The sequence below is a fragment of the Phyllostomus discolor genome, chromosome 9, assembly GCF_004126475.2.
Source record: "Phyllostomus discolor isolate MPI-MPIP mPhyDis1 chromosome 9, mPhyDis1.pri.v3, whole genome shotgun sequence".
Classification (NCBI taxonomy): Eukaryota; Metazoa; Chordata; class Mammalia; order Chiroptera; family Phyllostomidae; genus Phyllostomus; species Phyllostomus discolor.
The window spans coordinates 89,285,133-89,298,536 of record NC_040911.2 but is presented as its reverse complement, the minus strand read 5'-3'; the positions used below and the strand labels follow the sequence as shown (position 1 = coordinate 89,298,536).

Here is a 13,404-nt window from a genome sequence, read left to right as displayed (position 1 = left end):
CTTCCCCGGAGGCCTGGTGGTGCAAACAAAAGTGCTGAAATCAAAGGACTTGCAAGTTTTCATCTGTTAGAGACTGCGGTACCGGGGAGTCACCGGACTTCTCTCCACCAGTTCCCACTTCCATACAATGAGGATAAAACTGGAGATGCCTCTCCCGGGTGCTGTCTGGGTTGGCTAATTAAAGCTAATTAAGCCTCCGGAAAGAACTAGAAAATACTACATAAGTGCTGAGTATTATGGGCCACTAAGAGCCACAAAAACTCTTGAGGCATGAGACCCTGCGCAGAGAGCACAGGGCCCACTGGTGATCGATCACCAATCACCCACCGATTCCGGAGCAGGCACTGAGCGGTCAGCAGAAGGGAAGGCAAAGGAACCAGCACGCAATGTCGTTCAACAACACCATCTTTATTCAAAAATATATATCTATGAGACATTTCAGAATATACTGCTGCCATCAAAGGCAGCCTATACTTCTAAATAAAGTCCTAAATTAATATACAAATTTAAGCTTTAAAAATATTCTTTAAGAAAAAGGGGGAAGGATGAAGACTTTCTGAGGAATATGACCTAAAGGAGAAGTCCTCTGAGGTCTATGGACGCCCTAAGTAAAGAAGAAAAGAACACAAAACAAAACCACCCGCCCCACCCTGCCAGATCCTTAAATTAAACAAATGAAGTAAGCACACTTGGGGAGGATATGAGGGAATTAAGTTTTAAAAACCAAAAGCATTTCATTAAAAAAACAAAACAAAAAAACCCTAACTTCCTCACAGGAAGTCCACTAGTAACATGTGTGAAGAGGCCAACACATTCATTTACATAATTGCTAGTTTCATCTCTTGCTCTTGCTGTAATAATTACACACCAATTGCTGGTCAGACTCAATCAGATAAAACATCACAGTGGGGAAGATCCATTCAGTTAGAACATTTCGTCAGGTTGACCAGAGCAAGTATCTACTATATAAACCCTTTTGGGGGTTCTTCTGTGGCTAGTAAGATTCTGCGTCCTTGGCGAAGCGCAGAGAATGTCCGGGGTCTGTGAGAAACCCGCTCCTGAGCAGGACTAAAGCAGCACAGCACACGGGAGGGGCGCGTGTGCAGAAACAGCCAAGGCTGGAGTCCATCCTGCGATTTCAGTCAAGTCGCCCCCTGCCCTACGGCCTCTGAGAGAAAAACTTCAGACACAGACTCATTAACTCAGTCAGGACAGGGGAGCGGGCAGTGTCAGTAAGAACACACGGTCCGCACTCAAATCCGAGCAGCAGCTCACATGCTACTGGGTCCTACAGTCACACCGAGCACCTGCCGTGACTTTCCGCCGTTCTCACTTCATGGCAGGCAGGGTTCCTTCATGGGAAGCCCGCTACACTTTTTAAAACACAGGTTGTATTTTAACATGTTTAACATGTAAAATCACATGCAATTGGCTTTTTGGTAATCCTCAACATAATAGAGATTTTGAAGCCCCCTCCCAAAGGGATCCCTTTTTATAGCTTTGGGATTCAGCCTCTGGGCTATATATAATTCTTATTATACTATGGGGGCAAGTTGTCGGCCCTTTTCCAATGTCAAAATAAGCCTGCCAAATCAGAATGATTTAAGAGTTGGCAGGCCTAACCTTTACTAAAAACAAGGTAAAAATCCCAACTACATTATGTAGTAATGTCAGCTGGCATGATAAAATAATTAAAACCCCAAATTAATATCCCCGGCGTCCCCTGCCCGAGATGAGCTGTTCAGTAACGCCTGGTGCAGAGCTCGCCTGGGCCCAGGGACACGTGCAGCGGTGCGCACTGACGGACCGGTGAACGCGCACAGTGTCGTGTTTGCGAAGGAGATATTCAAGTTTCGTCACCATCCTGAGGACATATGCTCCCCCCAGTGAGTTAAATGTTACTGTGTGCCCTACTCCCCAAAAGAAAGGGTCAAAGCAATGCCCACACAGCCCAGACTCTCAGTACGCCCTTGGCTTTTGGGGCCCACCCGTGCCATTTCTACAAAGCACCCACATAACCAAGTGTGGTCAAAGACCGTGTTTTTAGGGACGTGCTCTACGGTACTGGGTGGACTCTTGGTAAGGGCAGCCTGGGAAGGTTGTTTGTAGGAACTTGAAGCAAATTACTTTTTAACTCATACTTGTAATTGCTGTTACTCTGTCTCTGAACTGTGATTTTATGTCCCAGATCATCTTCGGATCTTCTCGCTAGATTCTCTCGTCTGCTTCCAAAACAAAAGCACCGAACCCCTGACTACACGTCACTAGAAGTAATGGGAAAAGAGAATGGGAGATTCCCAGGAGATTTGGCAAACTCCTTCCTTATGGCAAAGCTGCTCTACAGTTGTGCCTCCCTCTAGGGTTAGAGGAGTCAGGGAAAGCCAGTGACTCCAGAGTGAGCCCCTCAGTGGAAGCCTGTACTGAACTTGAACGAGCCCAGCTCAGACAGAAGCTGCTTTCGTGACACAATACGATCATCAGGGACAAGGTTCTTCTGAAAGCTTCCAAAAGTACACATGATTTTCCTAACTTCTTGGGTATAAAAAGAGGGTTAAGAATGGAAAACCAACAGGGGCATAAAAACACAAGGTGGACGAGTTTATATTCTTTCCAAATATCAATCTAAACTGGATTCCACTTGCCCCTGTTCTGAATTGTGCTCAACAGGAGAGGCTGGAGAGGAGATCAGAGTCTGTGGTTCTGTCTTGAGGCTGGGAGGCTGGGAACCGAGTGGAAGGAGGGACAGAACCAGGGGCTACAAGGTCATTTCCAACCATGACTTGCCTCCTCTTTCTGCTGGTAGAGATGGGAATCTGGGGCACGACACCTGCCCTAGTCGGTGGAAAACAGGTCACCAGCAGAGGGCAGGGGAGCCAAGCCCCCTGTGACGTTGGGCAGCAAAGAGAGGTCTGGCAAGCTCTGAATGTGGGACTTTAGTTCCTTGCGAACCTGGGTCACCCGAGCGAGCTTCTGTTTGTATTCCTAAAGAAACAAAGAGAAGACATGCAGTTAAGTCTTTGTGTGCCGATGGTTAAGTTTAAGGAACTGATACAGATACCCTCACCTTCTTCTTACTCTACTTTCTCTCCACCAGATCACCCCTCCCCTATTCAGCTAAAGGACAATGCTAGGGTTTTTAAACTCTCAAAAGGCAAAACTTTACATATAAAAAAGGAAAGCAGAGTTCAATACTGGTGACAACCTGAAATGGTATTTCACTTAGCACTTGAGATTTGGAAGTAAAGAGTGGCAGTTTGTATTTGCAGCGTATTTTATTCGGCTCTTAGCTATTTCAAAATGCCTTATAAAATGTAATACAGATGCTTAGAGCTTACAATTATTTTGAAGGCTACATCTAAACATAGTCAGAAAAATCACTATAAAACTACAGTTTCTGTGTTAAGTGCAGAGATTAAACCAGGTTTATCATTTTCGCAGATGAGGACTATATGAGTTCAAAACGCCCAATGCCGCCACCCCGAGTAACTGAACAAGTCCCCAGTGAGGATTCTGGTGGTCTCCCCTGAACACGCCAGACTCGTCTTCCGAAAGCCCGGCTTTCATCACATCACCCGTCTGAGACAGCGAGATGGCACCGCGCTGTCTCCACGACTGCTCACAGCTCATGGTCTTCTAAAGTCAGCTCGGCCGACTGCACTTCTCACAACCCCCGCCCTCCCATGCAGCGGCACGGCCTGCAACAGCCATTTGCTTAGGATTCTCCTCAAGCCCGGAGGGGAACACAACCTAGACACAGATCCTTCCTCCCTGGTCCCAGCCAAGTGCTGCCTCCAGTCTCCTGCCTACCCGTGGAATCCCACCTCTCCAGAAAAACCTTCCCACCTCATCCAGGAGACTGCCACCCACCCACCCGCCCGCTCCGGGGCCCTGCGTGCACTGGGACTGCGTCTCCCGCTCTCAGGCACTCTCCCCACACATGTCAGGCTTCCGTGTTCCTCTGACACGCAAGTCCCCTGATGGCAGGAACTGAGCACACTCCTCTCTTTCTTCGGCTCCCAGCTAAAGGTCCTCCTGGTGAATCTGCGTGGAATAAGCACCAGACCATGGGAGGGCTGTGGTTTACAGCCCCTTGGAGCTCATCTCTTCTCCTCAAGCTCTGTCCCCCTCCCCGGCGTTTCTGGGGCGACAAGGGCGTTCCTAAGTCTGGGTCCTCGCTGCCGAATGCCTCTCCCGCAGGAACGCTGAGGTTAAGAAACCTGGGTTCAGTCCCGGTTCGGACTCTACGTGCAGTGTGACTGTGGGCGCGCTCCCTCCCTTCCTTCACCCTCACCTTCCTTATCTGAAAAGGAAAGAACTGGACCACCCATAAGATCTTTCTTCAAGGTCAAGATTCCTTCACACCAACACCTTATGCACACTTGGAGAGACAGAGGGTCTGAGGGCAGAAGCCCTCCTGAGAAGAGTGACAAGACAGGAAGTAAGCTCAGTGAAGAGCACTCAGTTCCTGCGGTGAAGGCGGAGTCCATGCTGGGAGCAGAGGAGGCGGGCTGGGCATCCGGCAGGGAGGCTCTGCCCCCACATTCCCACAGGCGGTCAGGCAGCTGTCCCTGAAACAACAGCTGCTCGCACAGGCCGTCAGATGAAGAGACAGGGAAAGAAAGTAAGCTCTCTTGGCACTCCATTTCTTTCTTTTGTAGCCTCAATACAACTAAAACCATGACTGACTAAATTATTAATAATGACACCCCATCAACCTTGTCAGCTTCAGGAGATCAGAACCAGATCCATCTGCTTTCACCCAGCACCCACCATGCCCAGCAGGGTTCTAAACCAACAGTAGGTTCCAACACAGCCGCCCCAGGAATTACTAACATATAAAACATACAGTCCAGTCTTAAAGTCCAGTTTTCAGGCCACTCTGAATGTTGAATGAATCTAGCCCACCCCTCCTCACGCTACTGGGCTAGTCTTTCCAAGGGATTTCTATTTTAAGAGCAGGCACATAAGCCCAGGGGGAGGGTGTTACTAGAAAAGGGGGGGACTGCCACGGAAAAGGATTAAAAAACCTAGAGTTGCAAGATACAAGGTTAACATACAAAAGTCTATTGCTTTGCAATGACTTCACCAGCAATGAATCAGTACTATTAGCACCCAAACAATGAAATTCTTAGGTATAAATCTAACAACATATGTACAACATTGCATGAGGAACTACATAACACAATGATGAACCAAGAACTAGAGAGATCTTCTATGTTCATGGATGGGAAGACTCAATACTGTTATAGTGTAAGTTCTTCCCAGCTTTATCTACAGATTCAATGCAATCCCAATCACGAAATCACAGCAAGTTCTTTTGTGGAGACAGACAAGACAAACTGATTCTAAAGTTCCTATGAAGAGGGAAAAGACTCGGCACAGACAAAACAATATTGAAAAGAACAAAGTCAGATGTACCTGACTCCAAGACTTACAACAAAGCCACTGTCATCAAGACAAGGTGGTACTGGCCAAAGAACAGACGAGCAGACAAGCACAGCAGAAAAGAGAGCCCAGAATCAGACCCACTCCATAGTCAACTGACCCCTGACAAAGGAACAAAGGCAATACAGTGACTACATTGAAGAAAAGGCAGTCTTTTCAACAAATGGTGCTGGAACAACTGGACATCCACATGCAAAAAAAAAAAAAAAAAAAAGGCCTAGACATCTTATATCCTTCATAAAAATTAACTCAAAATGAAACACAGATCAAAATGTAAAGCACAAAACTATACAACTCCTAGATGATAACATAGAAAAAAGTCTAGATGATCTTCAGTTTGGTGATGACATTTTAGATACAACACCCAGACATGATCCATGAAAGAACTAATACGCTGGACTTGATTAAAATGAAAAAAATTCTTCTCTGTGAAAGGCACTGTCAAGAGAACGAAGAGACAAGCCACAGACGGACGGAAAATGTTTGCAAAAGCCAGCAGGGAAACAAATTAAAACAATGAAATATCATCACACACCTGAATGGCCAAAGTCCAGACCACTGATAACACCGATTGCTGACAAGGATGTGGAACAACAGAAACTCTCATACTGGGTTGGCCAGAAAATCTGTGTGGTTTTTCCCATAACATAAAAGACATTATTTTTCATTTTTATCAATAACTTTATTGATATGGATACTTTGAGTATGTCTGTCGGCTATCTTCTGTATGGTATAACACTGACCTCGACTAAATGTTGTGATTTGATCACTATCAATTCAACTGGTCTACCCAACAGTGCAGCATCACCCAGCGAGAAATCTCCAGCATGAAACTTCGCAAACAACTTCTCACTCATTTGATTAGTCACAGCACTTTCTCCACACACTGCACAAGTCTTTTCCTTGCATTTCAGCTGCATTTTTTACCTTTCTTGAAATAATAAAGCAAAATATGCTGAAAATGTTATTTTCTTCCAACTTCTATATTAAAATGACTACACAAAAAGCTACCAATTCTGATGTTGTTTTTTTTAAATTCAAGCTGATAATGGTGACAGCTGTCATAATACAATTAGACAAATTTTTTTTCAAATGAAGTTAAAGACAACTAAGCACTACTAGAAGCACCTACCTTATGGAACTTTTTGGCCAAACCAATACATTGCTGGTAGGAATGCAAAATGGTACAGCCACTCTGCAAGATAGTCTGGCAGTCTCTCACAAAACTAAACATACTCTTACCACAGGATCCCGAAATCATGCTCATTTGTATCTACACAAAGGACCTGAAAACTCACGCCCACACAAAAGCCTGCACATGAATGTTTACAGCAGCATTACTTCCAATTGCCAAAAGTTCGAAGCAATCAAGATGTCCTCCAGTAGGTGAATGAATAAATAAAATTTGGTATACCCAAACAACAGAACAATATTCAATACTAAAAAAAATGAGCTATCAAGCCATGAGAAGATATGGAAGAACCTTAAAAGCATATTACTGAGTAAAAGAAGCCAGTATGAAAAGACACAGAGTCCAGCTACGTGACATTCTGGAAAGGGCAAAACTATGGAGAGAGGGGTTGGGAGGGGGAAGGGATGGAGAGACAGAGCACAGAGGACGTTTAGGGGAGTGCATATGCGGTTACTAATGGTGGGCATGTCCAAATCTGTAGAATTTATCACACCAGGGCGAACCCTAATGTATACTATGGACTTCGGGTCATTCCGATGTGTCAGTGTAGACTCATTAATGGTGACAAAGGTACCACTCTAGTGGGGAATGCTGATAGCGGGGGGGGGGGGGGGACATGTGGGGGCATGGTATATATGGTAAACCTCTGTGTTCCTCAAACTACTCTTAATAAATAGCATTAAAAAATAAAAGACCTATGGGCCCAGAGGCTTAAATGCATCTGCAAGGGTGAGTAGGTATATATTCTGAATATCCAAATACAGATCAAGGCTGCCTTTAAAACTATTAAAACACATACCTGCTCAACTGGGTCAGTTGAATGACCCATCTTAATGCCTTGAGGAGAGATGAGCAGGCTAGAATTCGCAGTAAGCTCTGACTAGGCCGAACTGAAGTTATAGTAATTTTATAGTCCTTAAACATATTCAGCAGTAACTGACCACGATCTCCCCCACAGCTCCCTGCTTTTAAAATAGATTCAGCCTTTTTGCAAATAAAGTCATTTATAAATGTTGCCAGAGACCAACAACAAAAAAAGAATGAATCAAACAAATCTATTCCCCAAATACAACTCCAGCATTCACCTGCCTCCCAATCCTTCCCCTTATTCTCAAGCAGCCTTGGTCGGGTCACAGCACTCCCTCAGCAGCTGCCTGTCCAGCTATTCTCTTTGGTTCTGGACAGGTTAAGGAGACAGACCTCAGGAAAATCCAGGAATCTTTTTTCTCAACCTACCAGCCGGCCTTCTGACGAAAGTGTGATCCATAAGCTCTGCGGCTACTGGGTCCCAAACTGTGTCCTCAGCAACTAACTGCTGCTCTCGGAAGGAATCCAGGCTTCTTTTCATTGTAACAGTAAAACCAACCTCAGTGTGATGAGACCCATTCAAATTCTTTTGACTCACTTGAGTGTGCTGCACCCCACAATCTCTTTAGTACCTAAGAGCCACTCAGGTAGAGAAAAGATGCGGCAAGGTGCTTCCATGCGCCTCGTGTAAAATACCTCACTCTGTGTGTAACAGAGCGCCGAGCCTGCAATACAACACTCATGCTGCCCTGCCTGGTCCAGGAATCCGAGAGATCCAGACTTGCACATCTCCACCAGCAGGATGACACCTGCAGCTACCCTGCTCATTGCTCTGCTCTGCCCACTGGCTGACTCATCTCAACCACAGTTCATGCTTTTTGGTACTCTCGGCTTCAGACACTTGCCTTTCCTCCACTACCCACCTTAAGCAAGAGAAGGTAAGGCAAACCTGTGCAGTCCCATTGCTTTCCCCTTCCTGATCATGCATAATTTATACTGCAGTGGTGGCAGAGCTGAGGGGTTCAGCTGAATCCTCCAACCGGCTACAGCAAAATTCTACCTCACCCCAGAGAGGCCGTGGGGAGCCGTGAAATAGGTAAGAGTTCCATCAGACTTCTGCTGCTACCCTCTGTTTCAGGATCCTTGAGGACGAGGCGGAAGGAAAAGTGGGTGTCTGTGATGAACTGCCTGGGTTTATCTGACTGCCAAGAAATGTTTACAATGAAGAGGGTAAAGGTCCAATGTGTAGTTATGAGATAATGCCCAGGATTTATGCTCCTGGAAAAACTGGAATCTCAGCCCACAGACTCTCCAAAGTTGCAAGAGAAGACGTCTCCAACACCCCCTGCTTCCTGGATCCAGCTGCCACTGTGTGAACACAGACCATCACGGAGCACCAAGACAACTGGCTGAAAGAGCAAGGCGTCCACATTCTTTGCCATTTTTGGTTGGAGCAGTGAGCCAGACCTGACATGCTGCAGATCAGCTCTGGGATAAGAGGGTTAAAAATGACAAGGCCTGACACTGCAATGACCTTTCTACAGGAATTTCATTTTCAAAACAAACAAAATTGTAAGTATTTTCTCTAGCAACTCTTGTAAGGAATACTGAGCAAATTGTAAACATTGTCAAGCCTGTATTTTTCTTGCTAGGAAGTATTTACATAAGAAAAATTATGTTAGAAATAACACCACAGGCAGGGGCTTGACTTGATGAAACAAGATCTCCAGTATCAAGACTCATGCTTTCCTTTATCTCGCCCCGTTGTGCTACAGGACATATGGTGTATAGAAATTACCCGCTGCTGGGCTACTCACAATTAAGAGTCATAAAAGGTTATTATGCACATAGCAGTTTATGAAGGTCCCGGTTTTAAAGGTGACCTACCACACTGAATTTAAGTCAAAGAATCGCTCATCGCATGAAGGTCAGGAAAGCCCAGCAGAAAGGGGAAGTCGGCCTTCACCCCAATATTATTTAAAATGCCCACTCAGCCCCCTTAATCCTGCCAGGGGTTAACCTCTAGCCATAGGGCTCAGTAAGACCTATACTCAGAAGTCACAGCTTCTCCTTAAATCACAATTTTCTTATTCTTCTTCTCCCTCTGATTTTTTTAAGAGGGAAAATACAATATACAAATCTTTGGACTGAATATAAAAATGCTGCTTTTAATTTTTCTTCAAGGATCTATGCGGGGACAAAAAAACTGTCACTGACTTGCACCTTTCCCCCAGCCAGCTCCATGCTCCCACATGACTCAGTGGCAGCTGCGACATTTCAAAACGATGCATTGTGGGGTGTCATAGAAAGGCTGGAGCTGCTGAGGAAGATGCTGGGGAAGACACTAGGAAAAGAGGAACTCCTGGCTCCAGTGCTCAGGGCCTCTCAGCTCCACTGCAAACACCGGTAATAAAGGTACACACGAAGTATTTCCCAGAAGGACAGATGACAAGACGGCTACAGCGAGAGGAATGTTCTCAGAGCAATCCAGCCACCCGCTGGAGGAACCAAACCAGATCGGGCTTCTTCTTAAGCTTGAAATCATACCCCAAACGAAGAGTTTCAGGCTGCTACTTCTTTCTCCCCAGAGGCCCCTTTACACAAAACGTTTATAGGAAGCTTCTACTGCAACCACAAAAACCCTCTTCAGACAGCAATTTGCAAAAGCAAGGGAAGATGAATAAAAAGTGTTTACACATAACTAAACCAATAAAAAATTAAACTAACAGAAATAAAATCAATTTCAGGACTGGGCAAATGTAATTATAAAGATAAATATTTACAATTTAAACACATGTCCATTAAATGTTTTGAAAAGAGACTTATTTAAAAATGCATCTGTGGCCTTCAGAAATGTTTACATTACTTATGCAATGGGTCCTTCATTTTATAAGGCCAAATACTAAAGCACAAGAAGAACTATTTACTATTTATCACCAGTTCTCTCTCTCTTTTTAAAACTTAACTGTCCAAAAATGTTTTAAGTTTTATGTAAGTAACAAAGCCCTACAAGCTGGCTTCCTTAAGGACCACTTCAGTGGGAAGCCAGGACATTGATGTTGCACAGACAAGCATCGAAGTTTCAGGTCTTTCCACTGCTTCTCCCTTTGAGCCAAATACTGGCAAGTCACGCATTCCTGGAGGGCAGCTGAGAAACAAAGGCCATAAAAAGGAAAAGGACAGTTTCCACACAAAAGGAGTTCAAGTAATGTTTACCATAATTTCAGGTGCTAGAAGTCTGCTGGGGGCAAGCCAGTCAGTAGGTTATGGTACTTCACTGCATTTGAATACAGCTCTCTTCGAGAAATTAAAGACTTTAATTCCTTTCCATTAGCAAACCAAAAAGGAGGGAGGTTGCTGTGGCAGAACAGAAAAAATTCTGAGTCAGAAAATCCAAGTTCAAATCCGAAACTACCACTTGCCTGTGGTATGACATGACTTCACCTCAATGGGCTTAGTATCTTTATATAAAAGACAGAAATGGATATAATGCCCACACCACGAGAGATTGTGAGGTCTGAATGAGGCTCAGACTTGCTAAACTGTTCAATGTGAATTAGCAGATCTAAAGGGGAGAAGATCACTCTTCCCATGTTTATTATTTTATGAGCAGTATTTAATCTTCCTGATTTATATGTTCAAATTGAAGAAAAAGAGAATTATTAATGGGATACAAAATCTTTCCTCTCTCAAACCATTTGAATATGTTCTGAAAATTTAGCACATTTACCAGAAGCTGGCTTGAGAAAATGAAAGGGCCCTTGATCTCCAAGATGAGGGGGAAGCCACAGAATGTTATAATCAGGTGGTACCACAGTCCAATCCTATCAATCTAAAAGCCAAGAGAGGGGAAGGAGTTTGTCTACGGTGTAAAGCCTAGATCTCACAGGAACATTCGTAGCCTGGAAGGAGTCCCCACCAAAGATATACAGGCGACTCTTGGGGTTAGGAGTGCCGACTCCCAAGCAACTGAAAACCTGCATATAGCTTCTCACTCCCCCCAGCTGCTCAAGTGCCCTGTATGAAACGGCAGAGAACAACGCATGCAGTCAGCCCTCCACATCCACGGATGGTTCCCAACTACAGATAAAAAACACCGTTTCTGATCCTCCTGCAGTTGGTTGAATCTGAATGCAAAACGCTGGTATATGGAGGGCCAACTGTATACTTACTGGAAAAAAAAATCCAGTAAAAATGGACTCGTGCAGTTCAAATCTGTGTTGTTCAAGGCCCGCCTGGACTCTGACCTAGCCTAACGTGAACCGAGCTGCCACTGGAGATCAGGACACTGTACTGGGGGGGAGAGTCGGTGATGAAAGAGTGACACTACAGAGAAGATTTTATGATCTGGTCAGAGAAATAACCCATAAACAGGATGACAAACTACATGGTGCTTTGAAGGAAAAAGAGAGAGAGAAATGGCAGTGTGTGTGAAGGGCAGGGAGTGGAGATGCGAGTGGGGTGTCAGGGAAATACTGTCTGACTTGGGATCTAAGCAATGAACAGGAATCAACTTGCTAGGGCAACCACGGAAGTAAAGGGGCAGAGTATGCCAAAAACAAAAAAGGCCAGCAGAGACAAAACCAGGGGTGTGTGGCGGGGGGCAGGGGGTGGGGGGCGGGTGACACATCAAGGATCTGGGCCTATCTGGGCCTAGGAGCAATGAGAAGTCTTTTTAAGCATTTAAGCAGGGAAATGACATGCTCAGAGGTGCATTTTGAAAACATCACAAGGCTGCCCCGTGTAGAGCAGATTACAGGACAAAGAACAAATGCAGATGGAACAGTAATGAGGCTGCTGCAGGGGGTCACCTGAGAGACAATGACAGCACGGACTACGGTGGCAGAAGTGCAGACAGACAAAGATGAGGTGGACAGGTTCAAGAACTGAGGAGATAAAAATCACAATCACTGGTGATTACTCCAACCTGGAAGACCTGTGGAGGAGGCCGTCTGGGGAGGCACAGCAGAGGGAGGGGCTGCGGGAGAGTCTGGGACGAGAGGAGGCTGATCTGGCGGTTTGGAGGGTGAGAAAAATAAGGGGAGAAATGCTGGATGAGCACTAGTGTCTCACCGTGATGAACAACAACGCCATTCTCCAAGACAGGGAAAGAGTTCAAGGAAGGAAAAGGTGGCGAGAAAGCGGTGGTCTGTTCTGCCGAAGTTAAGTTTGAGGTGTCTGTGGTAGTAAGATAGATAAAGGACTGAAGTACAAGGAAGGGCTTGGGCTAGAGATCTGTATTTAAGCCATCGGCATACTTAAAGTATGTCACTCAAGCAAAAGGCCCAGGAGAAGAAAACGGCTAAAGGAATACCAACATTTACAAGGCAAGGATGGAGAAAAGCTTATTAAAGGACAAAAACAACCACCACCACCACCACTACCCCACAACACCCACAACCAGTAGACAGTGGGTGTGAGAACCTGGAGAAGGAAAAACAACAAAGGGTATAAACAGCAGCAGTGAATGCTACAGACAGGGTCAAAAGGAGAAAATCGAGATGAGAGACAGAGACGGAGAGGTATCTTTCGGGCTCTGAAAGGAGACCACAGGCTGGGGGATTCTGAAGACGTCCAGCCCCTTTAGTGGAAGGCAGGTAGGCACGCCAAGCTGCAGTGGGTTCGAAAGCAGAGGCAGCAAGGGAAAACAGCTTACGGTCTTAGTTAAAAAGAGACAGCGGTAGTGGTGCGGGGTGTGCTCCTGTGCATGAGGCTTAAATGTATACACGTATGTATTAAGGAGGCAAAGTATTCTGCCTGCTGAGGGTACCTTCAGCCACTCTACTTCTGCAGAAAGGAGAATAGCCTAAAATCCTCAAAGTATCTAATGGCAAGAGAACCGTCCACACTGTTTCCTGAAGATGCTCTCAGGATCCGAATATGAGCGAGAACAAACACGGAGGCCTGCACAGTGCGAATGACAGCTGGCACCACCACCGCTTCCCAGGAAGCCCGCCACG

General features: G+C 45.4%; 1 protein-coding gene across 3 annotated transcripts in view; it reads right to left on the bottom strand.

Annotated features, from left to right (window-relative positions):
* Positions 1-387: 387 nt before the first annotated feature.
* Positions 388-13,404, bottom strand: part of RPRD1B (regulation of nuclear pre-mRNA domain containing 1B) — a 51,612-nt gene continuing 38,595 nt past the window's right edge. For all 3 annotated transcript variants that reach the window (XM_028524113.2, XM_036009815.1, XM_036009816.1), the window contains one exon: positions 388-2,982. In XM_028524113.2, the coding sequence (XP_028379914.1) occupies positions 2,833-2,982 (150 nt within the window). In that variant the 3' untranslated portion in view covers positions 388-2,832. The remainder of the gene's footprint in view (positions 2,983-13,404) is intronic.